General features: G+C 48.3%; 1 protein-coding gene across 2 annotated transcripts in view; it reads left to right on the top strand.

The window, feature by feature from the left end:
- Nucleotides 1-2,323: 2,323 nt before the first annotated feature.
- WNT7B (Wnt family member 7B) overlaps nucleotides 2,324-27,566 on the top strand; it is a 96,887-nt gene continuing 71,644 nt past the window's right edge. The window contains exon 1 of one of the 2 annotated variants that reach the window (XM_030959738.1): nucleotides 2,324-2,791. In XM_030959738.1, coding sequence (XP_030815598.1) covers nucleotides 2,721-2,791 — 71 coding nt within the window. In that variant the 5' untranslated portion in view covers nucleotides 2,324-2,720. Of the gene's footprint in view, nucleotides 2,792-8,517; nucleotides 9,512-27,566 lie in introns of those variants that run through there. The other variant, XM_030959737.1, reaches the window with a different exon arrangement.

Below are 27,566 nucleotides of genomic sequence, written 5' to 3'. Positions count from 1 at the left end.
CAGCGCTCTGGACAGACCTCGGGGCAGCGCTCCGGACAGACCTCGGCGCAGCGCTCCGGACAGACAGACGAGGCACATCCCCTGGGCAGCGCTCGTCACAGACAGCCGGGGCACATGCCCGGGGCAGCGCTCCGGACAGACAGACTGCCGGGGTGCATCCCCAGGGCGCACCCCGTGGCACCCGCCCCCTGCCGCGGTTCGGGTCCGCCGCCGCCCTCGGCATCGCCCGGCCCTGCCGCCCGCCCCATCCCACCCCGCAGGGAAAATCTTTATGTACCCCGCTCCTCCCGCCACCGCATCCCCGCGACTCTCATGAGGGACACATGACAGACACTTCGTTTCCAAAAAGTTTCAAAAACCAGAGTAAAGATTCACAGGTGGCGGGTGGTAGTGGGGTTGTATCGTGACTGAATTTTGGTGTTGGTGGAAGAGTTCGGGAGGCAGCTGTGGGTAAAGTTAGAGGCTGTCAGAGACACGGTTCTGCAAAAGCGAAACATAGAATCAAAGTGTTATGGAATATTCTCAGTTGGAAGGGCCCCACAAGGATCCTCAAGGTCCAGCCCACGGACCTGCACAGGACAGTCCCAAGATTCGCACAAAGTGCCTGGGATTCCTGTGATGCTGTGAAACACGGCCTCATCTTACAAAAAATCGCTTAAAAAATAATAGGGATGAAGAACAAAATAATCCTTATGTTGGGTCCGGAAAAAAAAAATAATAATAAATGACTTTTAAATAGAAGGAAATGAGTGTGAAGGGAAGACTCGGCATTTTTTAAGGACAAATTGTCTGTAGTTGGGTATTGATGACAGTGTGGCCGAGTGGACTGGAGGAGAGCTGGCTGCCTCCGAGAGCCGGAGCGCTGATTATTAAAGAATGAAACTGAGGAATGCGGGGGAAAAGAGCCAAACCGATCCGAAACAGAGGAATCGGAGCTGGCGGTGGAGTGGGAAGTCTCGGCCGCCTTCGTCGCTACTGGGGGACTTGCTCTGAGTCCCCCTTCCCCAGCACGGCCCGTCTCTGTCCCGCTTCGCTTCCCCTTCCCCTCCCAGGGACTGGCTTGGGGTCTCTGCATGATGCCTGGAGAGGACCCTGTTCCTGTGGGCTGAGTGGGTGATGACAAGGTGCGGGCAGGCAGTCTGAACATGACCTGCAATTTCACGCTGCACCTCTTCAACCACGGCAGCCTGGCTGGCCTTTAAAAAATCCATTGTTTTCTCCGTCAGGATAGATACTTCACGATGAAGTTCTATGTTCAGCCTCTTTTGCTTGCTTGTCACTGCCTGCTTTCCTTTCAGGCTTTCCTGGTGTGTGTTTAGCCGATTCTCTCTGAGAGATGCCTAGAGCCATCCGTGCTGACTGTTGCTACACGTATATGAATGTGTGTGTAGGAGAGGGCAGAGGTGCACGAGTTTTTCCGTATCTGTGTAACTCCCTGCAGCCCACAGACTTGCATCGGAGTGTTATTGAAGTGTGCATATGCATGCAGATCTGTGCCTCCGGACAGGCACACATTGTGTAGTAGACTGGAACAGATAATTCCGCAGAATGCAGGAATAAACGGAGCAGCTCAGAAATCAGGGAGGAAGAAAAATAGAAAAAAAAAAAAAAAAACAGAGAGAAAGAAATGGAAGGAAAAAAAACCCCAAAAATCAGAAAGGAAAGGAAGCCTTGCTTCATTGTTAGTGTCTGAACACAAAGTGAGGTTTTGTCCCACAGATTAATCTCTCTAGGAGTAGCAAACTGACTATCCTAAGCTAGTGTTACAAGCTACATGTATCAGTTGCTCAAAGGAGGAAGCATATTCTCTTACTGCCGAAAATGATATCAAATTTGGTGGCAGACATTGGTGTCCAGCAGGGTCAAATGGCCGAAGAAGTAGTCTGGACACATGTTGCTTTTTAGGATACAGCTGCCAGCAAGTGGGGATTAACGCCTGCCTCTGTTTGTTTAGAAAGGGAAAAAAAAAAAAAAAAAAAAAAAAAAAAAGAAAAAAGAAAGACGAAGAAAAAACTTAGAAAAGTTTAACAGTTTCTTTTGTGAAGTCCGTACATTGCAGATCCAGCCGCGTTACCATACTAAAGGAAATGAAAAAATGCTTTGGTTTGAGAGGACGAGTCCTTTATTTCCCTTATTGGATACGTTTCATGTGTTTTCCCCAATACTCCGGCTTAAGGACATGCCTTTTGAAACACAAACACACGCACAGCTCGCACATGCACACACAGATAAGATATGTATTAGATCCTGACACATGCAGGGTGGAGGGAAGAGCGGGAGAGCGAGAGAGAGAGAGAGAGAGAGAGAGAGAGAGAAAGAGAAAGAGAGATCCTCCTACCTGGAGCCATAGATTGCAAGATACGTAGTGTTACCTGAGGAAGTCAGAACAAGTAAAAACAGATTGAACTTCAGGGCTCTATGAGGCAGTTGATCAAGATCAGTGCTTGCTCATTCTCTCCCTCAGACTGTCTGTCTTGGGGTTTTGTTTTACTGTTTTGAGCAGCGCTTTCCGTTTTTTCTTCCTCTTTAGCTTTAATATCGGAGCCGGTTTCGGTCACCATGGCTCTGGGAAGAGCTGCCTGTCTGCGCGGAGTTGACTTTTTACAGCTCGGCCGGCTTTGCTCCTGGGTAGCTTCAGCAATGCTCTTGACTGGGATTTAATCGACAAGATCAGTTCGGCTTTTTGTGCAATTTTTATGGCTCAGTCCATTTTCTAGATCATGCACAGAAACTTTCGGAAGTGGATTTTCTACGTGTTTCTATGCTTTGGAGTCATCTATGTCAAATTAGGGTAAGTCCTTCTGCACGACAAATCTCCTTGGCTTTTGGGTCACGTTAAATGCAGAGTTGGGAGCAAAATACTGCAGAGGAGGAAAAAAAAAAAAAAAAGAAAGAAAAAGAAAAGAAAAGATGTGATTATTATTTCTCTCCCCGCCTCCGGGTGTCCCAGCGCCGGCAGCCCCCCGAAGCACGGCCGTCTCCCCCGGTCCCGGGCCATGCCCGGCGGCGGGGCGCTCCGCCCGCCCCGAGCCTGCAGGGAGCCGCTCGCGGGTGATGACGGATCCTTTTATTTTGTACTGCTTAAGCGAACTTAAATATTATCTCTGGCTTACAGTACCCTCGGAGGAAAAAAAAAAAAAAGAAAAAGAAAAGGCAGCCTGACAGAGTTAACTCAGGCGCTGCTGCTGGGACAATAGAGCAGAGCTGAGGTATTACGCGAAAGGGGCGGGAGGAGGGGAATCCCTGCTCTGAACCTGCGCTCAGGGATTTGGTTTATGCAGGCCTAGACACAATTTGCGTTTCTATCCATCACACGGACGTGTTGAAATTAACTTGACAACTGGTCCGGCTACCTCTGCTCTGGCGCTCCCGGGCAGCCGAGCGGGCTCCGGCGGAGGGACCGGCCCGGGGCCCTGGCGGGTGCGGCGGGGGCTCCCGGGGAGCCCGCTCTTTGCTCCTCGGTGTTTGATCACCGCAATCGAGTGCACGCGGCTATTTTGGTTGCCAAGTTTCGCCCTCTTTCCCTCTGTCTCTCCCCCCAGTGCCTGTATGCCCTTATTAATATTGCTCGTCGCAGTAGGCTGACTTGAGTTGAATTTCCACATTCCTGAGCCTCAGCCGAGTCCTTACCTGTCGAACTACAAACTCTTTAAAGATCCTGTCTTTGCGGGATTTTTATGCCTTTTTTTAATGATCAAGAATACCTAAGGTGAGTTGCAATCCAAAAACGCTCACTTCCCACCTTGAAATCAATACGGGGAAGCCAAAGGGCAGCTCCCAAAGGCAGGAGAAGGGGCAATATCCCCAGGGCGACGGGCAGGCTGGAGCCCGGCCGGGGCATCAGAGCGGGAGGGCAGCGAGCAGCGAGCAGCGGCCCGGCCCTGCCCGCCGGGAGCCGCCGCGGGCGCTGCCCCGCGCACGATGCGCGGCGGGAGCAGCCACGTCCCCGCTGTCAGCAGCGCCGGGAGGAGGGGGCGACGAGAGGGAGGGAGCCAGAGCCGAGGATTAAGGTTAAACAGCGGGGGGAAGGAATTAAACTGGGCTCCTCGGGGATGAGAAAGGAGCTGCAGGCTCTGTATAGCCCACCAGGAGTTCCCGCAGCTGCGGGCAGCAAGGGCAGAGCTGTCCCGTTTTCAGGGTGCCGGCGAGACCCTGAAAAGAAGCCGGCTGCTTCCCGGAGGGTTCCTAGCGTGTTGCTCGGCGGGATCGCATCCCTTTGTGTTTGCTCATTTAGGTATTTTTGGCACGGCTCTCGGCCCGCCCCTGCAGCCGCAGGTGCCGCCGCGGTGGCCGGCGGAGCAGGGCGCTGGCCCGCGGAGGATGCGCGGGTGCGGAAGGGGCACGGCCTGCGCGCTGCCCCCTGCCCTGTGCCCGTGGGGAGCCCTCGTCCGCCCCTGGCCCGTCTGAGCCACACGCCCGGGGGTAGCTCCAAATCCTGCCTGCTGCAGACAGGTCCTATCAGTGCTCTGACCTTTGCGGGGCCGAGAACCTGCGCCGCCCTTTGTCGTAGCGATGTCGGCTCTGTCCCCCTCTAGGCTCGGATTGCCGGGAGTGTAGATGTGTAGTGAATTTGTTGAGGCTGTGTATCCATAAATGAAGCGATGACAGGGTACCCAATCTACTTCAGTAGTGTGAGGACTTTGTAGAGCACACCCCTCAGAGAGAGGCAGGCGAGCTCAAGGAAAACGCTTTGCGAAATGAGGGCAATGGTACAGCTATTGCTTTCGCTGCGGCCGAAGGGAGCAGGGGATTGGGCAGTCTGAAAGGCAGATCTCTCTTCGAAATTGGTTTTGGCTGTTTTAGAAGGGGATTCAGAGCAAAAATCACAAGAATGTTGTCGGACTGAGCCTGGAAGTGAAACTGAGCGGACATCAGGAACAGTAAAAGCCTTTGCGGAAACCCTATCAGATCCATCACCATGCCTGTAAGGCGATGAGGATACTTCACTTTCTCTGAACAATAGCAGAGAAATTTGCTCTGAGATCCAGGGCTACTTCTAGGCTAGGCATGTGGGATGCAATTATTTCCTCTTTCATCAGCCACTGGAACTACCATTTTGTTGAAACCGTATCCTTTGGGTGTAATGATGCCTTTTCTGGTGAGCTCTTTGCTTTGAAAAGGGGGAGGTGAAGGTGGATAAAATGTCTTCCAGGGCATTCGGTTGATTTTCAGCGGGAAGGAGAGAGCCGTCGTGTCAACCACGGCAAGGAGGGGAGCCTTCGCAGGTTTTGTTTTGTTTCAGTTTTTTTTTTTTTTTTTTTTTTCTGCTGAGCACATCTTTTCATCTTAATAAAACGTGCTAAAACTCCATTTTCGGTGGCAAACATGACTCCGAGGGGAGAGAAAGTAACGCAATACATAAGCTGTTGGACGGGCCGGGGTGTTGCGTGGGGTGATATGGCAGGATCCCATAAAGAAGCTGCTATCTCCTCCAGTTAGGAGAAGAGAGCAAGTCCCACTCAAGCAATCCTTCCTCTAGGGGATCTTCCCGTTTCTATTTCCGGTCCCTCAGATTGCTGGAGAAACAGGGGTGAGGTGAAGCATCCCTTAATATTTCTGTCGATGACATTTCCAGGCACCGAAGCATTCAGTATCTGCAGCTTTGCTGACTTCATGTAACCCCCCGCGATAGCGGGTCACATCAAATATTGACCTCAGGCGGGATTGAAACAGAAATATTTCCTGCCAAGATCACAGAGCATTCGGATACTGCTTAATTCGGATACCGTTTTAATTATTAAATACGTCAGAAATTAAAAATTACAGCAGTAAAAATTTACAGTACTACAGATGCAAATGACAGCGGGAGCTCTGGGTATGAGTGATGCGTCTTTTGGAAAGATGAAGTCGTGGACAGTGCCCAGATCACAGATCTGGGGGCAATCCCCACCCTTTCCCTCTTTATTCTGGAGGAAAAGAAAGGTGACAGCCGGGCAGCTCCAAAGGGAGCGGGGCAGACCCCCCTTTTCCCGTGGGGAGAGAGTCTCTATGACGTTAGAGGGATGCTGGCGGCAGGAGCTGCTGCTGCCCAAGGGAGCAACGAAGGGTGTCGGCACCCCTTTGAGGGGCGGCACGGACGCTTCTTTCGTGCCCATCCGAGCCTCGGGCGCACAGGGCTACGGATATCGGGGTCCCTGGCCCGTTCTGGGAAGGCCGGAGCACTCTGCTTCCCGGGACGCCCAGGGATGCTGCGGCGGCGAACGTGAGAGCCGGTCCCGCTCGCCTCCCCCGCGGGGAACTTCGCCTTGGCTTTGCGACGTTTGCGGTAAAGGCCAACGAAATCCTGCTGCCCTCGCCATCCCCGGGGCTGTCCTGCCGCGGAGGGCCCGCCCGGGCCGGCCCTGTCCCCCCGGCGCTCGGCAGGCAGCGGCGGGAGCTCAGCCTCGACAGCGGCAGCACGTGGAGCACCGGGAGCGGCGGCGAGGCCCCGGGAGGAGACCCCGGGATTCCCGCCCGGAGCGCCGCTGCCTGGCGCCGTCCCGCCGGCGGGACCATCGCTCCCCGGCCCCTCCACGGGCACCAGCCCTTGTGCTGCCGTCACCCCCTTCCCTGCTGTCCCGTCGTCCCCGACACCGCTCCTTTTGAGACTCATCGTCGCCTTCTTTCCCCCGGCGCTGGGCTTGCAGCTCGATGGGGTACAACAAACGCCCGGTTCCACCCAGAAAGGAAGCGGTGTGTTGCCCGCCTGGCGCATCTTCCCGGCTTCCGACGTGCCCTTTTGCCGGGCTCTCTCCAGGCTTGGGGTAAAAAAACACCAAAACCAACAACAAAGCAAATAGTTTATTAGTGCCCGCCCGACTATAGTGTCGGCAACTATTTCAGTGTAATTCTGCCCCATTTTGTCCAAAACACAGCTGCTTGTGGGAAAAGGAGCGACAGATGCTGAAATGCCCGCATAAGACTTTGCCGACAATACCTCCTTACCAGTGTGACGTTTTATTGAAGGGAACTTCTCCGTCTTCAATCAACAAAATGAGTGTGGTTCTCGCTGCCCCAGCTGATATATGTATAGAAACCATTTGGATGGAATTTGCAAGGTTATTCTCATCATCATCATCGTCATAATCTTCATCATCCTCCTCCTCATCACCATCATTAATTTTTCGCCATATTAACCAGCCCGTGGTTTTAGAATAAAAATTAACTCCCCGAAAAGAAACTGCCCAGTTGGGTTTCTTCATATGACTTTTCTTCCCCTACACAGCACATCTGTGGATAAAGTCAGTTTCGACCTGAAAATTATGGAAATTGGCAAACCGTCTTCGTTTTCAGGTGGAGTGGGTCAAACTCTGCCAGCACCAGTCCGAAGTTTTCCAGTGCCAACTTTTATTTGCATTTTTACTGTTTTCTGTCCCTCTCCTTTCCCCCCTCCAGGCACATCTTTAAAAGCAGACGCACATTTAAAACACCTATCCGAAGCGAGACAAATACCAGAAATAAAACATTCAAAGTGGCTTCTCGTTCTCCTGGTTTCACACTCAGCAGAATTGCCCCAGCCACATGTCTAGCATGGAAAAGGGCACTGAGGAGATATACATCTCTAACTCTATATATGGAGCTGCATGCACACTTACAGAAGTATAAATATGTCCATTTTAGAATCTTAAATAATTATAAATAAGACGGTTCTGGGATGTTAATAATCGTTGAAAGGATTAAGCTTCCGTCTCTTGTTAATCGAGATCAGCGTTTCTCGGAAGGACATTGACTGCCCCAACGTCTGTGCTGAACTTGCAGATGAAAATGGTTATAGCAACCAAACCCCGAGAAGATTTTTATCGCATATTGAGCGGCATACAACGTTTTTGCACCAGTTCTGCAATTCCCAGTCCATCTGAGGATATATTTCGTTGTGTCGCTGAGCCAGCTGCACCCATGTTCTGGGACTGGTTAACTGGAGGAGGTGTTACCAGGGCGTTCGGTAACACCAAGACATCTCCTTCGGTCAATAGCCAATTAACCTGAGACGAACATTTACAGACCGAGGACACTTCATAGCCTGGTTCTTGTTCGTTTCAGCTGCATTTCAGTTTAAGTGTCTTCAGTGGCCACTTATTTTTCGGGGTTCGTTTTCAACCCCCAGCCCCGGTATCCGCAGCGCGCGTATTTCACCATCGCTCTCAGCACTTCCGAAATAAAGGAGAGATGTCCAACAATGCAGAGGAAGAGCGATGTCTCCTGCACGCCTGGGGCTGCTCAGGGCTCAGGCCCGCCGGAGCGGGAAGGGTCGAGCATCTCTTTGCCGCGGTGCCAAGGGGCAGGAATCGCTCGGCTCGGGGGGAAGGCGGGGAAGAGGCGACAAACCTGCCGGGAAACGCCTCTTCGGACTCGCATCTTCTCGGAGACGAGAGAAGCAGAGGGAAGAGCCGAGACGAAAGCTCTTCCTGCGGGGGAGGCGAGAGGTGTGGGGAGCCGGGAGCCGCCGGCAGCCGCCCCCCGCTCGCTCCCTACAGCGGCTGTTCCGCACTAGTCCGTTCCCGAAACCCAATCTCGCCAGGAAGCTACGAGTGTGCATGTCTTTATTTCTCACTCAGTAATGCTATGACTACATATATGTTCCTTTTTTCTTGACGTTGCTCCTGAAATCGAAGCCTAATTTTTAACATGGGGGGTACAACAAGAGCCAAACCCCCTCCGAGGCTGGAGGGAAGGCGGAACCCTTCGGTGGAACCGGGACAGCTCGCCACAATAAAGCAATTAGCCGAGAGTGGGGCTGGAAGCTGCCAGCTCGTTCAGCCTCTCGCAGGGCGAGCTAAGGGTGCCACGGCAGAAGCAGGGAGCTCTCAGCCCACCGAGCGCTGCTGGGGGGAGTTAAAAATGCCCCACGGAGCGAGAAATGAGCCCTTGTCGGGCGAGGCGTACGGAGAGGGCTCAGCCAGGGAGCACGGATTCATTGCAGCCCGGGCTAGATCAGTGTCTTTCCATTGTCATCCTCCCCCTAGGAAAAAAAAAAAAAAAGAAAAAAGGGAGAGGGAGAGAAAAAAGTAGGCGGATTGCAGTGACTGACTGCCCAATGGCAGCCCCGGGCCTCAGGAGAGTTACAGAGAGAGAGGGAGAGAGAGAGAGAGAGGCACTTTCTGCCATCCAAATCCCTTAAACCATCCTCATTCCGACACGAGAACCCACTGTAACAACTTCCAACCACTGAGACATGACAGGCAGGAGCCCAGAGGCAGCAGCAGCAGCGAGAGCAGCAACAGCAGCAGCACACACTCTGCACAGGGAGCAGCATTAGCACCAGGGGAATACTACACACAACAATACAAACAAACAAACAAACAGACAAAGCCCCCCCAGGCCCAAGGGACTGGATTCCAACTCAGATTCAAGCCACAGCTGACACCAAAAAGGGTGGGGAATTACGACCAGGGGGGGCCAGAAAGGAATAACCAAGGAAGAGAACTCAAGAGTGTAAACGGGATTCAGCCATGATCCTTTTTTCATCTCGCAGTGTATTACTCTCAGTGTATTACCCTCAGATTTTCCTCATCCTTACCAGTGGGAGTTACCTGTAAGTGATCCAGATTTTTTTTTTTTCCAAATACTGTTTGCAATGCCCCCGCTAGCAGCTACCTAGGGGCAATGCGCAGAGCGAGCAGAGGGAGCCGGGAGAAGCCAGCACGGGCGGCAGCTCCGTGCGGTGCGTGGTGGTGAGGATGGTGGTGGTGGTGGCGGCGGAGGAGGAGGAGGAGGAGATGCTGCGCTGGTGGCGGTGCTGGCGCTGCTGGTCGGACCCCGCCGGGGGAAGGGACGCACCGCCAGGTAACTCCCGGGGCTGCCCCGCCGGCGAGGCCGGGGCCCGGCGTGCCCGCAGCGGGGGCGGCGCACCTGGGAGGGCGGCGGGGCAACGGGACGCGGAGCGGCCGGCGTCTCCCCTGGGGACTCCGACCCCGACTCCTCCTCCTGCCAAACCGGAGATGGGCATCGCTTCGCGCCCGTCGCGGGAAGGCTGTTTGTGCGCGGAGGTCTCGGGGAGCGCGGGGCTGCCGCAGCCGGCGGCGAGCGCCCAGCCCGGGCCGCCCGCGGAGCGTCCCCGCTCGCCGGCCGGCTGCTTTCGCTCCGGAGGGATCTCCAGTCCCGCAGTTAGAGCTGGCTCCAGGACTTTTTCCTTGTGAGGAAGGGGGTGGAGGTAGGGGTGGGGGAAATGAGAGTCGGTGGGTGGGACTGCGAGGAATTTCGGTCTCTTTTTTTAATATCTATATCTGTATCTATCGTTGCGGTGGATAAGAAGCGGCTGGGCTAGTCCGTGAGGGCTGCGGAGAGAGTGTCCGCCGCCGTTCTCCTGCAGGTCCCCGGGCAGGTCTCTGTGCCCGCCGGCCGCCGCGTTAGGGTGGCGGGGGTGGTGGGCCGGGGTCCCGTCCGGGACCGCAGCCGGAGCCTGGAGGGGCTGCCGGGGACCCGCCAAGGGCTCCTGTTCTCCTGCGCTCCGGAGGAGAGCTGACCGCGCCGCGGGGCAGCCGTGCGGAGAGGAGGGCGCTGCGGCGGCAGGTACCCGGCGGATAGAGCCGCTGGAAAATCGGGGAGCCTTCTCCCTCCCTTGAGCATCCCCCCAGCCCCGGAGCAAGAGTCTCCGTGTCGGAACGCGGGGGTCGGGCCCGGGGGAGCTCCGGGGCGGTTCGGAGCCTGCTCAGGCTGCTGGGGCTGCGGCAGAGGGGTGCACCCCGGTCGGTGATGGGGAACCCCGTCTCGGCATCCCCGGCCCTGCATTTATCTCGGCTGCCGGAGCCGGACGGATTTCCCTACTCTCCTACCCCCAAGCCGACCTCTATTTTTTGTGCCCCGAAGGATGTGATTTTGAGGTCCTATCCCTGAACTGTACGTGGATTTATATATATTTGGGGTTTTTTTCTCTGTGTGTGCGCACGGGAGCACATGAACAAGCACGTGTGGGTGTGTTCCTCCGTGTGTGTGTCCGTCTGTTTTCTGTGGGCTATGGAAAAAAACATATCCCACTGCTGTGGGAGAAAAGTAGGAATAAACACGCCCATAAAAAGAAACTACAAGCCTATTTCTACATTCTTAATTCTTAATGAAATGCACATGTCTTGGCCACCGATTTTTAAAAGCGCTTAGATTTATGGAAGCACATTAGATTAATTCAACCAGAGTTGCCTGTTTCTGTTCACAGGAGGGAAATGTCTGCTGCGTAGGTGACCGATAGCTTGTAAAAAAGCTTGCCGTGCTATCTTTGGTTGGTTGGGGTTTTTTTTGTGGTTATTATTTTTTTTATACAGGAGGAAGGAGTCGTAATAAATAAATAAATACACCCTTTTAATATAAGCGTAGCCATATTTTTCTCAAAACCGTAGGAAATTACTATCCTACAAAGTTTTCCTTCTATAAATAGTTCAAATCTTAAAACAAAAGTTTGCAACCGCACACCAGATGCTGGGATGCTGGCGGTTTCCCTTGCTGTGTGACATAATTATAAGGTCCGAAAGCAAAAGCTATAGAAGTATAATAATAATACTAAGGCGACTGCTGAGGGGAAATACAAGGGAAGCAATGCCTGCTTTATTTAAAGCCAACTGCTTGTGGATCTTTTGAGCACTGCCCCGCGACAATGAGAAGTTGTGGTGGATAAATAATGCTCTCTCGCCTTTCCCTGGGCCGTCCCCAGTTCATCCCCTCCGCGGCAGGTCACTGGGAGCTGGACCCGCGGAGCTGGAGCCGAGGTGGCTATTGCAGCCCAGCAGAGCAGAAGCGAAAGGGATCAGGAGGTGAAACCCAACAAAGCGGAGCCCCAAAGCGACGCCCACCTCCCTCCATCCATCACTCCGGAGGGACGGAGCCGGCTGCTTTCCCGGGGCGCACGGGGCCGCTGGGATCAGGGTGCCCGGGACCCGACCCCCCTCCGCTTCTCCTCCGTGCCACCCCCGGCACCAGCCCCCGGCCACGCTTGCTCCTTTTCCAGAGTGTCCCCCCCATCCCTCCCAGAGAGCGGGGGCAGCGGCGGGAGAGCTGCGGCGCTTCGCCTCACTCCCCGTAGGAAGTGAAAAGAAAGAGGAGTTATTTCAGTGCTTAATGGAGAGTAGCCTACTTGTGGTGTTTGTCTGGTGGGTAAATATACTTCTCTGGCTTACTAATGGTAGCTTTTGAAGATTTAAGCTTAGCAGAGTCTGTTCGAGCATTATCTGCTGGTGTCTCCGCTACCCTCGCTCTCCGGAGGGGAGGATGCTTCCCAAGTTGCTGTTTGGTGAGCTCCCAGGGACTGTCAATGGTTATGTTAATTTTCCCCGAGATCTCTATCATCTTTTAGCTATGGGAACGACTCCTTGTCTTCTGAATTTCTTCGCCTTCAGGGACAGAGGGGGTGAGTTTCAGCGGGCAAGCAAATGGAGTGCGGGGTGTCCGTGCTCAGTCTCTCTTGGTGCAGGGAACGCAGGCCGGGGGAGATGGGATGCTGCCCGGTTATTCAGTGAGAAAACCTGTCAAGCAAAAATCCCATCGGATTTTTCTGAATGGAAAAGGCAATGGTGATGAAATGAAATGAAATGAAATGGGCACCACACCTCAGGTTTTTTTTGTGCAATAGCTGGAAAGAAGGTTAAGTTATGGTCAGCTACATCCAAAATTAATTTAAAACCCGACTGCTTTATAAAATTGATTGCTATATTGTAATTGTGCTATCTCATAAAGTCATCTTCTTCAGTGTGCTTGCCTGGTAACCTTTGGCCTGCTGAGGCACTGTGAACATTTTTACAACCAGAAGAAATTAGTGTCTGCCTCTCTGAAAAAGAAAACTGACTGTGGCTCCAATAGCTGGTGCATTTTAATGCTGGACGTATTTTGGTAATCCAATGAAATATTTAAAGTATAAAGCTGCCATTAAATAATATCAGTGTAATTAGCATAAATGTCTAAACACCAGGATTATGCAGAACGCTGTAAGTGTTTCTTGCAGTGCATGTGAGAGTGTGCATGTGTCTGTACACATTCACATATTCAGCTGCTTCTAAAGAAGATGGGGCTCGTGGGTTTTCCATTGGTGCACCCCTTTTACTGTTCATCTTATTTAGCGCAGGATGCATTCACCAGCAACAGGAGAGACAGTTCTGAAGAAGCTTATTTGGAGATTATCTGCTGGCACATAGATACAGTTAATTCAGTTATTTGCTATAAAGTGATTTGGAATAACTCTTAAGAGAGTGTGTGCATATGTAGTAATAGCAGCACAAATGTTCAAAGCAGATACATTTTCTAATACCATAGCACAGCAAATAATTTCTATTGGTGAGTAGATATCACTGCTTGGTTAGGAAATGTAGAGGAAGAAAAATCCTCTGCATGTTTTGCATTTGTTCTGCTGGTGCTGCCACATCCTTACAATTCCGTATCCTTAACAACAGGGCTTCTCAACACTTGTGGGAAGCAGATTAGAAGGAATGCAGATGGTTTATATGCCTACAGGAAAGTGGTCATGCCTAATCCCTAAAGATTAGGACTGCTGGAGAGAGCCCCTGGAGTTTGCTTCTTAATCCATCAGTGCTGGAGGGAGCTGCACAGGCAGAGAACAACCCGACTGCTCTAGGAGGCAGAGCCTTCAAGGGGATAGTGGGCACAGCTTCACCAGCAATGCCAACCAGCCTGATGATGCTCCCACTTTAGCTGATGCAGTCTGAGTTACTCAGGCTGGCCCACTCTTCCCATCCTGGTTAGATCAGGGCAGGATCAACCTCTGCGATTAAGCAGCCTGTTATGGGGATGGGATTGTCTCTGGCTCAGTCACTGATCTGCAGTGTGAATCCATCATTTCCCTGCTTTTGCACCTTCTTCATTTTATAACTGAGACTTTAGGGGAAGCTTGCTCTCTCAGCCTCTAGTTATGCAGTGTACAATGCCCGAGGAGAGCTCTGCTGTTATATTCTCCTTTTTATATGATGCGGTAATAATGATTGTCTATAAGAGGATTTGTAATAGGACTTCCTTCCACTTTACCATCCCTCAAAGATGTGTTTGCATATAGACAGAACAGGTCAATCTTCAAAGAGTATCAAGTATTTTCAGGCTCATCTAAAGCTAATGCTTTTGCTCAGCTGAAAAGAAAAAGATAAAGGATATTTTTATGCTGGACTGTCATAAGCTTGGCTTACATGCCTGGCCCAGGAAATTTCCATGTATTGAAGCAGCTACACAAAGATGGGAGAATTATTGTGATGTGATTTCTTGGTAGCTCTAGGAGGTGAAGTCCAGCATTTCATTTTGAGACCCAGAATAAAATTCCCTGCCTAAAATCAGAGAGCTCTGGTAAGTCTGGGACTGGCCACTCCTCTCCTGCCAAGGTCTAGATCTAGCACTTAAGTTCTGAATATCCTTGAATCCAAATGCATTTGGATGAAGGCAACTCTCTCAATCCTTTGCAACAGTCAGGTTCCAGGAATTGGATGTTGAGTACACCTTGAAATTGCAAGAAAAATAATTACTTTAGAAATTATAAGGAAAGGTGGCAGCATCCAGAATGTGTAGGATGACAGCATGGAATTACTACATATGTTGTATTACTAACATAGAATAAAAAGTGGGTAAAAAACTATATGAAATATTCAGATGAGTAGGTAAGATGAGTACAGATGTGTTTGTATATTAAACACCCAACAAGGCTAATCCCTCAGAAGGGAGTCTTTCAAAGAAGGTGTTAAAGAGCTGAACAAAATGACCAGCAATTATACAGTTAGACTGACAAACACCTTTTTTGCAATGGGAAAAAGCACCACGTGTACCTGGCAATGTGGCATGCTGAGGGTAGAACGGTGGCATCCACTTTGTCAGTGCATGGGACTGTGTAATTGGGGCTGAAATGCAGTGAGAGAGCCTCCTGACCCCAAAATATAGTTTAACCCTCTAGTCCTCCCAAGTTAACCCAAGCAACAAAAACCTAGGACCAGCTGTAGATCAAAGGAGTTCTACAGATATGCTGACACTATGAGTTACAGAATTGGTTAATGTTGCAAGCCCAGTTTCTTCAGCCCACAACTTTTGCATGTTGCTCTACCCTCAGTGGACTCTCACCAGTGCTTTTCAGGGCTGCTGGTAAAGCATGTCTGCCTGTTAATTACCTGACAGACGAATTTTTGCAATACAGGTTCACCTGTTGGTTTGGTTCTTCTCACAGTTTTTGCTCTTTCCCCCTTGATGCTCCACTGCCCTTCTGTAGAGCATCTCTCCAACCTCACCCAGGTATGGAACTTGCACAGTGCTACAGTAAAACTCTATATGAGAACCAGACAGGCCTGTCTCTGTGAGAACCATGACAGAAAAGCAAAATCTCCATGACTTTTTTTGTTCTGAAGTTGTGCCATGCACATGTGAACACCGTGTCAATGAACTGAAGAAACTTGTCACTGAAGGCTTCAGGTTTACAAGTCCAGAATGATGTAGGAGGATAAGAAAGTCCAGGAGTGAAGGCACAGGAGTGCTCTGGAAGAAAAGCCAGGGAAGGCATGTTTCTGGAGAATGTCTTTCAGTCTTTTAAGGGTTGTTTGAACCCTCTCCTCTTTTGCTGTCTCTTCAATCCTTCCCCAAATGTAGAAAGATCTATTTTCTCTCCATTGTGGATAGCTGTATAGGACTTGCTGTTAACTTCTTGATAAGACAATTCCTATGTATTTGCATTTGCTACAACACATGCCTAAGGAACATTGCAAATTCTGCATTAGCAGAAATGGAAAGAAATTCTAGATACAAAGACTTAAATATTTGACCAGTATGTTTTTCTGTCCCTATGTATTTCTGTCACTTCTCCCTTCCGCTACTGCCAAAATGTATTTAGGGCAAACCTTTAGATAATATGCTGAGGTTTTTAGTTTTTTTCCTACGCTTTCCTCTTGGGTTTTCTTTCTAAAAGTCAGTTTTCTGGATGGAGCTGAAAGTTTGCTGCCTTATTGAGTTCTAATAGAGTATGGGCAGTTTTACTGAAGTTAAGATAGTTAAGGCCAAATAGTTCCTCTCATCATAAAAACATCTTTCTTCCACTAGGATCTGATAATAAGATGATTATCACCTACTAATTATTTTTCAGCAAATCATACCTTCTCTAGAAAATCTCAAGACAGAGTAAATCAGAGAGTTATTGTATCTTTCTTTTCTGGAAATAATTTTAATAGTGCATACAGTGTGTACCCGTATCACTGTTACAGTTTTGAATGTTTGTTTTTGTTTCAGCCTATGCTTGTGGATCAGATTTCCCTTGAAAAAGGATAAACTTCATGTTTATGCAAAAATCCCACTTAATCATCATGGTGACAGTCTTTGTTCCAGCTCTTTGTCCAAGGTCAGATTTCACCCTGAGTTCCTAATAAGGAGAAAAAAGACATCCAGTGGTACGGCAAGTGTGCAAGTGAGAGAAGAAGTGAGGCTTAGGAGTTTGATAGGTGGCAGAAGAATTTCCCCTGTGTAGTGGCACCAAGTCCACTGGTCCCTGCACATCCCAAATGTTTTATCTGATGTAGAGCCTCGCTGTTCCAGGTAGTGATACCACTTTCAAAGCTGATGGAACTGTATGGGCTTTACTGGCAGATTTGTGGTGCAAAAAGCAATGCAGGTGAGCTGGGTCTCCACCAGCACATACTTGGAATGCACAACAAAGGCATTCAAAATAATTTCTTTCTGGATGGCCATCGCTGTGTAGAATTTTGGGAAGCTCTCACCTTTCGTCTTTTAAGCTTTATGGGCCTAAGGCTTCTCTCCCCTGAGGCCATATCCACAGCTCAGCAAGCTAATAAAGCAGGAGTAACTCTGCTGCAGTCAAAGGAGTGACTCCAGTGCAATCAAAAAGAGTGCCAAACAGAAAGTCAGCACCAGCCTTGTCCTTACAAATTCAGTATCCATTTGAATGCAGCCTTGACACAGGCTGCTGTTTTATGCAATTTATAGGGAACCTGGCCATAGTTCTCAAGAACATATAGTGAAGAGAGTATTAGTAGGAGGCCATGCCAGACAAACCCCAAAATCTGTTCCGTGGGCCACTGAAAGAATTATGGCCTTCGGAATCAGCAAGACCAGACATAAATACAAAACCTTATTTGGTTTTTTGAGGGGAGAAATAAGTCAAAAGCCTTGAAGCATTTGCTATTGCTTGTGAAGTATTGCAGAGAAGCCCAAAGTTGAAGTAAGCATAAACCAGAAAGATATAAACCACTGTCTGCATCCAGGCAGGACCTGCGTGGGAAATGTTTTGACTTGTATCCAATTAAAAATTTTGAAGTGCTGCAATACTGGGACTGGAAGTAATATGCACCTTGCTAGTCTTGTTGAAGTGAGACATAATTATCAAATGTGACTACTATTTAATAATAACTTCTTTCATCAGGGATCGTAAGTGAATTAATCCTACCAATATGCAAGTGAATTGGGCAAGGATCATTTCCCTCACTGCTGGGGTGGAGTGCAGCAGTTGCTGTGCAGCACCCAGCAGAGCTGCATGGACGTGCAGGACCAGCACCAGTCCTGGCATTCCTGGCAGCCAGGCAGGAAAGCATCTGAAAAAGCCCAAGCACATCTCTGATTGATCTGGACCCTGGCCAGGGCCAGTCCCTCTAAAAACTGCACTTTCCCATGGTGGGTTTCACTCTGTGGTGAAGATAGGAGCAGTCTGAGAGTGGGCTGATGTCTGAGATGCTGAATAGCAGCATCATGACTTCTGCCTGCCTCAGTTTCCCACAGCTTTAATAGGGCAATAACAGCACTGGCAAGGCTTGAAAGTAGGGGAGGGGCAGGAGAGCAAGAGTTGCCACAGCACTTTGGAAAGAGAAAACGCAGCGTAAGTGCTGCGTCATGACTTTCAGTGACTCTCTCTCTGACCACAAGCGCAAAGGCGATGCGACTGCACTCATCCGAAGCACGGCGTCACCATCGCCCTCTTCACCATGGCCTTGGGAAGAGCTCAGGGCTGCTCACCAAAGGTATGAGCATCATTTCTGACAGAGCCTTCTCCTTCCAGACAGCCACTGTGGGCAGCGTGGAGCAAGCCCTGGCCTCGGAGAGCTGCTGGCCTCGGGGCTGGAGCGCTGGGCACAGACAGGACATGGTTAAGGGAGTGCTGAGGAGAATGGCTGCATCTCTCATGACTCCTTTGGCTGCTCGCCAGGGAGCCATGTGACTCCTTGGTCAAAAGAGCCCTCTCAACCATGAGACACTTTCTTTCCCCCTCTGGTTGTACCTTTTCTTTTCTGAAGTTAAAAAGAAAACAAAACGTACCCACAAAACTTTCCACATTAAAGTTATATTGTAGTCCGATGACTCAGGGTGAGAAATTCAAGGGGAATGAAGAGGAAGGGAAGCATTCCTGAATCAGATCTGTTGTGCTAGGCCTTAAAGAAGAAGATGATTTTGCTGGATGGAGAACAGCTCTGCTGCAGCACAGTGAGCAAGAAGTAAAGGAGGAGACTTAAATCCCTTCCCTGCTGCTGTGGACTACTGCTAAATCTCTCAGGGTAGCTTCAAACCCAGTGGACTTTGACGCTATCAAGAGGGCTGAGGGTGGAAGCACAAATAAATATGGCTTCTGATTCACAATGAATTCCTTTTTCTCCACTCCCATGGCCTAAAGGGTATATCAACTAGCTTAACAGTTTTTGGTTAGCTTTTTTTCATTGGCACTGCCTGCAATAATTAGATTGGCACATCCCTAGTAGGCTCCCTGGAGTCTTTTGTTCCTCTGCCTACTCTGTCTCTGGGGAGCTCTGCCCAGGGTAAGTGCTCCTGATGGGAGGGATGGGGTCAGGTTATTGTTGTTAATGTCACTCTGGTTATGTTGTAAAAGAAGTATCAAAGAGGAAGTTCTTGCACTATGACCTAAAGGTCATCAGACTCTGGATTAGGCTAATCTCTAAAAATTTGTCCCCTAGACAGATCCTTTCGACCGAGAGTAACTTACCTCTAGGCACAGAGCTTTGTTATGTGGTTTGTGATCTCCATTGTTCCTGAGAAGCTCTGCAGCTGAGGCAGAGGTTTGTTCTGCCTTCTCTTGCTGGGCCATGATCCACTAATTGTTTTGCTGAGGTCAGGCTTCACACCTTGAACTAAGGATGAGAGAGAGCAGGGGAGATGAGAAGGCCTTGCATGCAGAGGTGACGCGTGTGGCACAGCCTCACCCGGACACTGACTTTGAACTCAGCATGCTGTATTCATGGTCAGAGCACTTTGGAAGTCATAAAGTCTGCATCTCACTGTGGCTTTGCGCTCTCTTTGGAGAAAAAGTGCAAAACATTTTGAAAATTGCCAGCCAAGAAGTTCTCTAGGCTTGTCTGTCTCTTTGGGACTCTTGTAGGCTGCATTAAGTGGTTGGAAAAGCTGTGGATGGAGAGTTGCAAGTTCAGGGATGTCCATTAACCAGCAACACAGAATGCAAGCTGTGCCAAGGGTGTGGAGGTGCAGGACAGGATTCAGAAGCAACAGCTTGCTCCTTTGTTTGTAACCCCCAAATGCACACATGCTTTGGAGCAGAGCCAAGGTCTCCCCTTGGTGTAAATACTCACTTTTAAGGAATGCACTTAAAACAAGCATGTGTGCCTGGCCCTGTATGCTCCTCTCCTTTCCCCACCCCAGTTCTGCAGTGTGCCAAAGCCAGTTCCTCAGCAACAAGACTTGGCAGGTGGCACCTGATGAGATAATTGTGCCCCTGGGACATTAGGAGTCATGAGGTGCAGCCAGGTGCTCCTGATCCTTCCATGGGTGTGATTTTCTGTCGTAACCACACCCTCAAGTGTTGTCCTACTACAATTAGGAAATTTGTTCAGTTTGGGTCAAGTACTTCTATTAGGGTGCTCTTCACACCTAACATGTGTTGGCACAGAGAAACGTGTGGATGTCCAGGGTCAGGAGCACAAGGCTGAGGGGTGTTCTTCCAATGAACAGGGAAGAGATCCTACTTCTCACCACTTTGATCTCTGCTTATGTCCAAATCTGGACCTTCCCTTCATGAAGAGCCACTAATCTGAGCATTGATTCAGGTGCAAATAACGAAATGGCTCCCTTGGACAAGATGCTGCTCCGTTTTGTGTGTAACAGATGAGGAACCTTTTAAGAGTTTGCCACTTTTGCTTCCTGGGATTTCCATTTTGCAAGAAGGTCTTTTAAATCTTAGACATATGAGGGCCATGCAGCAGGAGAGATAGATCAAATGACAGATCCCTTCTTGTAGTTTGAAAATGCCTTGCTGTCCCAGGCTGTCTTGCCTTGCTGTCTTACTCCTGGTGTGGAAGCTAGAGGTTGAATCAGTCATAGTTTCTTATTAAAGACTTGGTGTAGCAAAGTCCAACAGACAATGAAGTGCTCTGGCTATCATGGAGGTGAATGGGAAAGGGGGGGTCTCCAGTGAATTGCAGAGCTCCTTCTCTGTGTCTTTCCTCAGGCAGAGCTGTCACTGCTTGCCATGTTTGCCTCAGTGCTGTAGGAGGCAAGAAATGAGACAGCCAAGAAGTGGCTTGAAGTGCTGCCAAGTCTTGCTCCAACTTTGGGGAAGCCTTTCCTGACAGTGCGCAGGAAAGTTCTTCCAGCATTGCCTGCTTGACCTGCAAGCAGAGGAGGATGGCTCTGTGCCTTCATGCAGGGAAGCACATGCAAGGCTTCTGCTATTTGCCCTTCTCACAGCCATCTGGGTACTGCCTAAAGTTGAAGTTTAAACTTTGGTTCCACACAAACATCACCTCAATAACTTCAGGATTTAGGTCACAGTATTTTGTTAGGAGAGTGTTGTTTTTTGGAAAGAGAGACTGGTGCATTTTACCTCTCTAAAACTGAAAACCTCTTTCAGCACTAATCAAAGTCCCGCTTTTCTTTGTTATGCCCAGATAGGATTTTTTTGAGGTGTATCAGATCTTTTTTTACATGACGGTTGCCATTGTATACCTAATTAGAAATCAGCTTTAGCTTTCTGACAATAGCTGGCACAGACTATGTACACTCTAAGATATCTTATGAGATAATTAAAGCGTTGACTGAAAACATAGCACAGCAAAAGGAATGTTTCTTGAAGTGGAGCCACTTTACAGGTTGGTTGTGTGTGTTTTGTTAAATGCAGCCCAGGCATAACTACCCTGACTTGGATGAATTCCCCAGATATTGGCACCTTATTTTTTGAGAAAAAAAAATCTTGAAATTCTTTCAGTTTCTGGCTCCTTTGAAAATTAAACAGATGTATATGAACATACTGCTTGTGAAGGGTGCCTGAATCACAGCCCTGGAAAATGAATTCCTCTTCTTACCCACAAAACCAGGACAGCACAAGCAGAGGGTGTGTGAGCTTCCCCACTCCACCCCATCCTCACATCTCATCCATGACCTAGAGGGACAACCTCTAGCTAGGCACAAGCGGGTGGCTCAGTCTCTGTACTCATTTAATCCTTGGCCAACCTGCCAAGGCTGCTGAAGAGGGTGCCAATTGTGGTGGTGGTTTCTGTGATGTGGAGAGTCATCCACTGGGAACTGGATTAAGACCATCAACTCGTTTCAAATACTCTAGGCCACAAAGCTTCTGCCAACCAGTAACCATTTTTTTGGTCACTACTGACTTGGGTCATGTTTGGATCAGCGATGAAAGGCTCCATATCCCAGTACCAAGCCCCTGAGCCATACAGTTTCCCGAAATAATTTTTTTAAAGAAGGAAAGCATTATTTTTTGTCCTAGATTCTTCTTTGATCTGCTGATTTTAAATGTGCATATTGGCACTTTAAGACACATAATTTTCATTACTTGATTGTAGAGGGCTCAGATGATGGGAAGCATTTTGGAAGATGGCAGGTGGCAGACCCATGTGGTGTGATCCGAAATAAGCTCTCAGAGATAGTGGTTACACACTAGCACCCCAGCTGACATTTTGTTTTGACCTAAGATTGATTTTACACCTTGAAATTTATCTCACAATCCCTCAGGAGAAAAATTGCTGTTAAAATTGAAGATCAGATTCTCTGTTGCTTTTGTTCCTTCAGAGCTTCCCTAGTTGTGTGTCAGATCTGGTAGCACTTCCAGCAGCTGTTCATATTGTCAGTGGCCCCTGTTGGTCTCTGTGCATGCCCTCTAGCACTCTGAGTTGCTGGGAAGTGGTTTATTTCTCAGAGATAAATATTAAATCTTTTTGCTGAATGCTATAAAATCCAAGGTTTCTATTGTATTGCATGGCCCAGCAGGGCATAGAAATGGAGTAGAGCTCCAGCTTAACCCCCAAACCATAAGTTCTTCTCTTCAGCACACCTGAGAGAGGAGTTAGGGGCAGCTGAAATAGTTTTGTTGGCAATAAATTACATTGCTTCCTGGGGTTGTAGCTCTTGAGACCCAGCCCCAGAGAACCCTGAAGGTGAGCAGCACATTTTCAGCATGTCAAGTGAAATATTCTGGCCTTTCTCAGGTAATGTGTAACCATGCAGGGCTGCCACCATCTCTCCCTCGAGCTGAAGCAGTTCCTGAAGGGTAACTGGGTTTGTTTTTCTGGGGGTAATTTCCATTGAAGCTGGCATGAGGGCACTGCTTTGATTGCTTTAGTTCCTTGGAACAGTGAGTCACCTGTCTCTTCCCTCTTACACATGGAAGTGACTCTGCTGGGATAACAAAGGAGTGGCTGTAAAGATGATAGAGAATTCTGAGCAAAATCCATTTGCATCTATGGATATTCAGAAGCAACAAATAGAGGGAAAAAATGACATTTATTGCTGGTATTGTGAGGCTGTGGTAGTACCTGCTTTCTCACACACAGGTGAAGTGTCAGAGGCATCTTACCTGTGGTTTGTTAGTCTTGGACTGTGAAGCATGTATCTTGGATTTCCTTTTATTTTGTTAAAAAGAAAATGAAAATATTTTATTTTATGTATTCATCTGCTGTGAAAAGTTATTCCTGTTCAGAGAAATAGAGGAAGAAAAGAGTATTGAAAAAATTGTGCTTGAAAGATTATACGTAGTCATATAGATACATATAGAAATAATAATTCTTTAATTTTTTTTTAAATAAGTGTGTCTTTTAGTAGTTTCTCTGCTTATTTGGAATCCTTTATTTATAATTTGTCTTTCCAGAGTAGAAGCTTCCCTTTTAGTGACAGCTGAGGCTTAAGTTCATGGAGAGCTGGAAGCATACAGGCTTTGGAGAGTTTGTAGTTATATCACATATTTAAACAGACCATGTCACACATGTAGAAAACAGGACATACACAGTGCCCAGCACCCTTGTATGTTCCCTGAGTACAAAGGGATTCTAAGACATCCTTAACTCTTTCCTGAACAAGCTCTAAATTTGAGTGGCATCTCAATTTTACTTTTTCCCTTCCAAACCCATGAAAAGAGAACTGAAAATGAACTTTGTCAGAGAAATCTCAGTTTGGGACACACAAGTTTATGTAAATAAATCAGATTTTTCCTTTCAGCTTGTTGGCTGTGAGTGAAGACCAAGCTTACCATCCTAGGAGTTTTGAGGTGAGAGGTGATGTGGAATGATCGTGGCATGGGAGAGACAGCCAGGGTAGGGCCTGCAGGGAGAAGGAGAGAATGGAGAGAAGGGTGAGGTGAAAAACCCATCTGGAAGGAGACTAACAGCTGAAAGGAAGAAAATAAGAAGTCCATGAAGCCTGGAAAAGGTGGATCTGGAGGATGAAAGAGGCTTTAGGATAGCTGCCAGAGAGGGAGCCAGTTCTTGGGAGGTTCAGCATTTAGCCAAATCATTGCCCAACCTGCCCTGTTGGTCCAAATCATGACCCCATCAGCTGGTCTGAAATTCAATCACCTCACAGCAGCTTTTTTGCCCCTCAGCAGGAGGATCATATCCTGGAACCAGAATGCGGGTGGGGCATTGGGGAGTGTGCTCAGGAGGTGTGAGCAGAGCGGCTCAGGAAACCAAGCTCAGCCCAGAGACACTCACTGTGCTGCTGTGACTTGTTTGTCCCCAGCCAGGATGTGAGTGACCATTGCTGGCCAGGGAGAGAGCACAGCACAGAGTGCTGGTCACAGCTGGCTGGTTTCAGCTAGCAGAGCATGATCCCCTTTTTCAGGGGAGAAGTACAGGAGAGGGAATGCAAAAGAGATAAGAGACAAAGCACAGTTTACATCAATAAGAGAATTTGGTATTTGTAGAAGACTTTATGCATGGCTGCTCTGCATAAATTGTGCTCAGCTCTACAGCTGCAGGATTTTGAGGTCTCTTGAATTGTCCTAAGGACAGTTTTGCAGTTTAACATTCGAGAAACATAAGGCCTTTACACGGGTGCACTTTTAAACTTAGAGATTCAGAAATGCTCTAATACTGATGGTCAAAAGAGATGTGGAATAAGGGCTGTTTTTACAGGTTTTAATTTGTGGGCATGGGGCAAAAATACTGTTTGGCCTGAGAGTCTGCAACTGCAGTGTGTACTGGGAACACATAGTACTGCAAATCTTTGGTGCAACACTGAGGTGGAACTCACACAGTCACTGTGAGTGGATGCTCAGCTCTGCCTTCCTCCAGAGCATGAATTAATTTCAAAAGCCAGCTTTCAGGGAGTATAGCATTGCTTGTGCGCAGCCAAACCATAAGGGAATTTTTTTTCCCCCAAATTAAATTCAGCTCTTTCCTTGCCATCTTTAGAACTATTTTCAATATTTCAGCTGACTGGGATCCAGTTTTTAAAAAATATATATAGGAGCCTTTGCTTGGCACAGAATGGAGACCTTGGATTTTATAGCATTCATGCACTATAAGGGTCTAGGTTATTACTTTGTAAAGGGTTTTTGGGATATATCTTTTTTATATAAAACTAAGTTCAGAACAATTCATATTTCCCATCTCTCTTCTCTGTTGTTTTCCTCATGCATACAAATATTTATAAGGTACAGAAAGACTCCAGAGAAGGTGTGAGTGATTTTGACATTTTCTTTTTAGTCCTTAGTGTCCTCTTTTCAAAGTTACACACCATTTTAGTTGAAATTGGTGCCTCATCCATACATATATGATTTTGGTGTGTGTGTCCAAGCCTGATCCTCAGGGTTTCACTCAGCAGTTTTCACCAAGGGCATGAATGTGTATACCTGGGACCAAGCAAATGTTAACATAAGGTGGCTGTTGTATCTCATCCTTCTCAGTAACTCCAGCTCCTGGAGATGAAGATTGGTATCTGAACTAAGCTGTCTTATCAAGGCTTGTCTCAGTGCAGCTATGCCATTTCAGTCTTGCCATACAGTTGGAGAGCTGTATTTTCTTTTTCTCCCCCTCCTCTCTTCCCTCTGTTGTTTCTAAAATAAAATACTTAAGGAAGGAGATAACTGACAGAGAAACACATGAAACTCAAAGGAGGCTCAGAAACCACTTATGATTCTCTTTGATGTATCCTCCTATTTGGGATAAACCTCAAGTCACTCACTTTCCTGAAGGTGTGAACCCCAAAATACACTTCCCAGGGGCCAGGAAGCACCTGGCAAATACCTGGAGAGAGACTTGCTCCCATGTTCAGCAACACATGCAGGCACACACGTGCAGTTGCCCAGGCAGAAGAGTAAATGCTGGCTCCAGTGTTTCCAAGTTGAGAACACATATCTGGGCAAGCATAGGTTATTATAACTCTGGACAGCAAACCACAAAGGCATTCAAAGAATCACCACCACAACATTTTGCAGAATATTATTACAACTGTCACTAGGAGTTCTCTCAGAAATCTGGAAATTGCAAAGGACAAAAATTTAACCACTGAGGAGCAGGGAATTCTCAAAAATTGTCTGACAGTATGCTGGCATGTTTGACCAGACAGAAAAGCGCTAGACTTTGCTGCTAATGATCCTGGAGTGTAAAGAGGGAAAGTAATGTCAGAATGATACTCATGTGCCCCTCTTCCTTCAAGATCCTGGTGCATTACCCTTAGTGTTTTCATGTCTGCTTGCTCTCCTCCTCTATATTGCACCACCTGAAGCTGGACTGGCTCCAAGGACTAACTTAAATACTCTTCAAAATCTCCCATCTCATTAGAGCTGAGATTTTGGAAACAACTTTGAGTTTTAAGAGAGAGAAAGTAAATGGAGCTGTTCTTATACAACTGTGCCAGCAAAATATGTCACATCAGGATTGCATTTAAATTATATCTGGGTGAGCATGACCTCTTGTCTGTTAAAAGCCTTATTTTGTGCTTTTGTATATTCTGATAAGATGCATGGCATTTTGTGTTGCTTCAAATTTTAATTTTACAATATGAATCCTTTCGCCTTGTTTCCTTGATGCAAGAGGCTATCAGGAGAGAAGTGAGGATTTGGACATGAGGATCTGAAAGCTGGTACCTTTGAAACTTGGGAAGTTTGCACAGGAAGGGGTTTGGTGGTTTGAGTCCTTGGGATATCTTTTAGACAGGAGGTGGAGCAGGGCTGTATGCAAAGATGCAGAACTTGAATTCCTCCATTTAATCCCACATCAGCAATGACTGAGGAGTCTTCATGCTGCATCCTTTTTAGACGCTACTTCAACCCAAAGTGATCCATGAGCACATTGCCTAAAAGCTTTAGGTTGCATTGCTAGGAGTGAAATGATTAAGCACACTAATCACCATTTCTGCCAGATTTCAGGAAAAGCAGCTAGCTGATCTTTCTCTTGGGCTTAAGGTTTCAGGCTCCTTGTGGAAGGGCTCACGACCAAAGCAGGGCTGGAGCTCCCGCAGTGAGTGAGGACATGTTCATGTAGCTGGCCCTGGTTCCTGTCTGGGAGAGCCTGCCAGCATGTGTGCAAAGTGCTGCTGGGGGTGTGTAGCTGCTGGCAGCAAGGCTTTGCTGCCTCTGTCATCATGTGTCCCAGGGATGGCTTTCTTGGAGCCCCACACGTGGCACAAGGAGACCCTGTGGGTGCTCCTGTTTGCTGGGATGGGATAGCTGCACCCGGAGCAGTTCTGTACCTGCCTTCTGCTTCTTCTGTGATGCTCTGTGCAGAAAAAGTTTTTTTTTTAGTCCTGGAAATACCTGAGAGAGGCATGAAACAACATTTTTACTGCTGGTCATGCTCACCTCCCTCCTAAGCCAGGTGTCTCTAATAGTGACAGTTCAGGTTCTTGTCTGTGACACAGAACTGGCACTGTGAAGGTGTGAAAGTGCCCAGTTGTGCAAAATCCGTTTGGCTGGCACTGCTCTGATGACTTGGCCTTTGGTGAAGATCTGGAAATTGAAGTTCAACTTCAATTTGACAGGACAAGAGGACATCAGCTTAAGCTGTGCCAGGGGACGTGCAGGTTGGAAGTCAGGAAGAACTTCATGGAAAGGGTTGTAGGCATTTACTGCCTAGAGAGGTGGTGGAGTCCCCATCCCTGGAGGTGTCCAAGGAACATTTTGGTTGATATGGTAGGAATTGCTCACAGGCTGGACTTGATCTGGGAGTTTTTTTACAACCTTAATGGTTCTATGATCATGTCCTCTCACTTCATCCCATCCAGCTCTGGGACCATTTTGTTGTCTAGCGTAGCAATTTGCAACCAGGAGAAAACACAGTTGTATTTTTGAAAGTACAAAAACCCCCGTAAGCTGTAGACCACAGGGTGAATGAGAATGCATCAGGGGTGCTTTTTAGGCAACCAGGGGTGCTTTTTTAGGCAACCTGAGTCCAGAAGCTATGTAAAATTGTGGATTGCTTTAGACTCATGATCCT

The sequence above is a fragment of the Camarhynchus parvulus genome, chromosome 1A, assembly GCF_901933205.1.
Source record: "Camarhynchus parvulus chromosome 1A, STF_HiC, whole genome shotgun sequence".
Lineage (NCBI taxonomy): Eukaryota > Metazoa > Chordata > Aves > Passeriformes > Thraupidae > Camarhynchus > Camarhynchus parvulus.
Note: the sequence above shows the minus strand (reverse complement) of the source record. Positions and strands in the feature narration are given on the sequence as shown.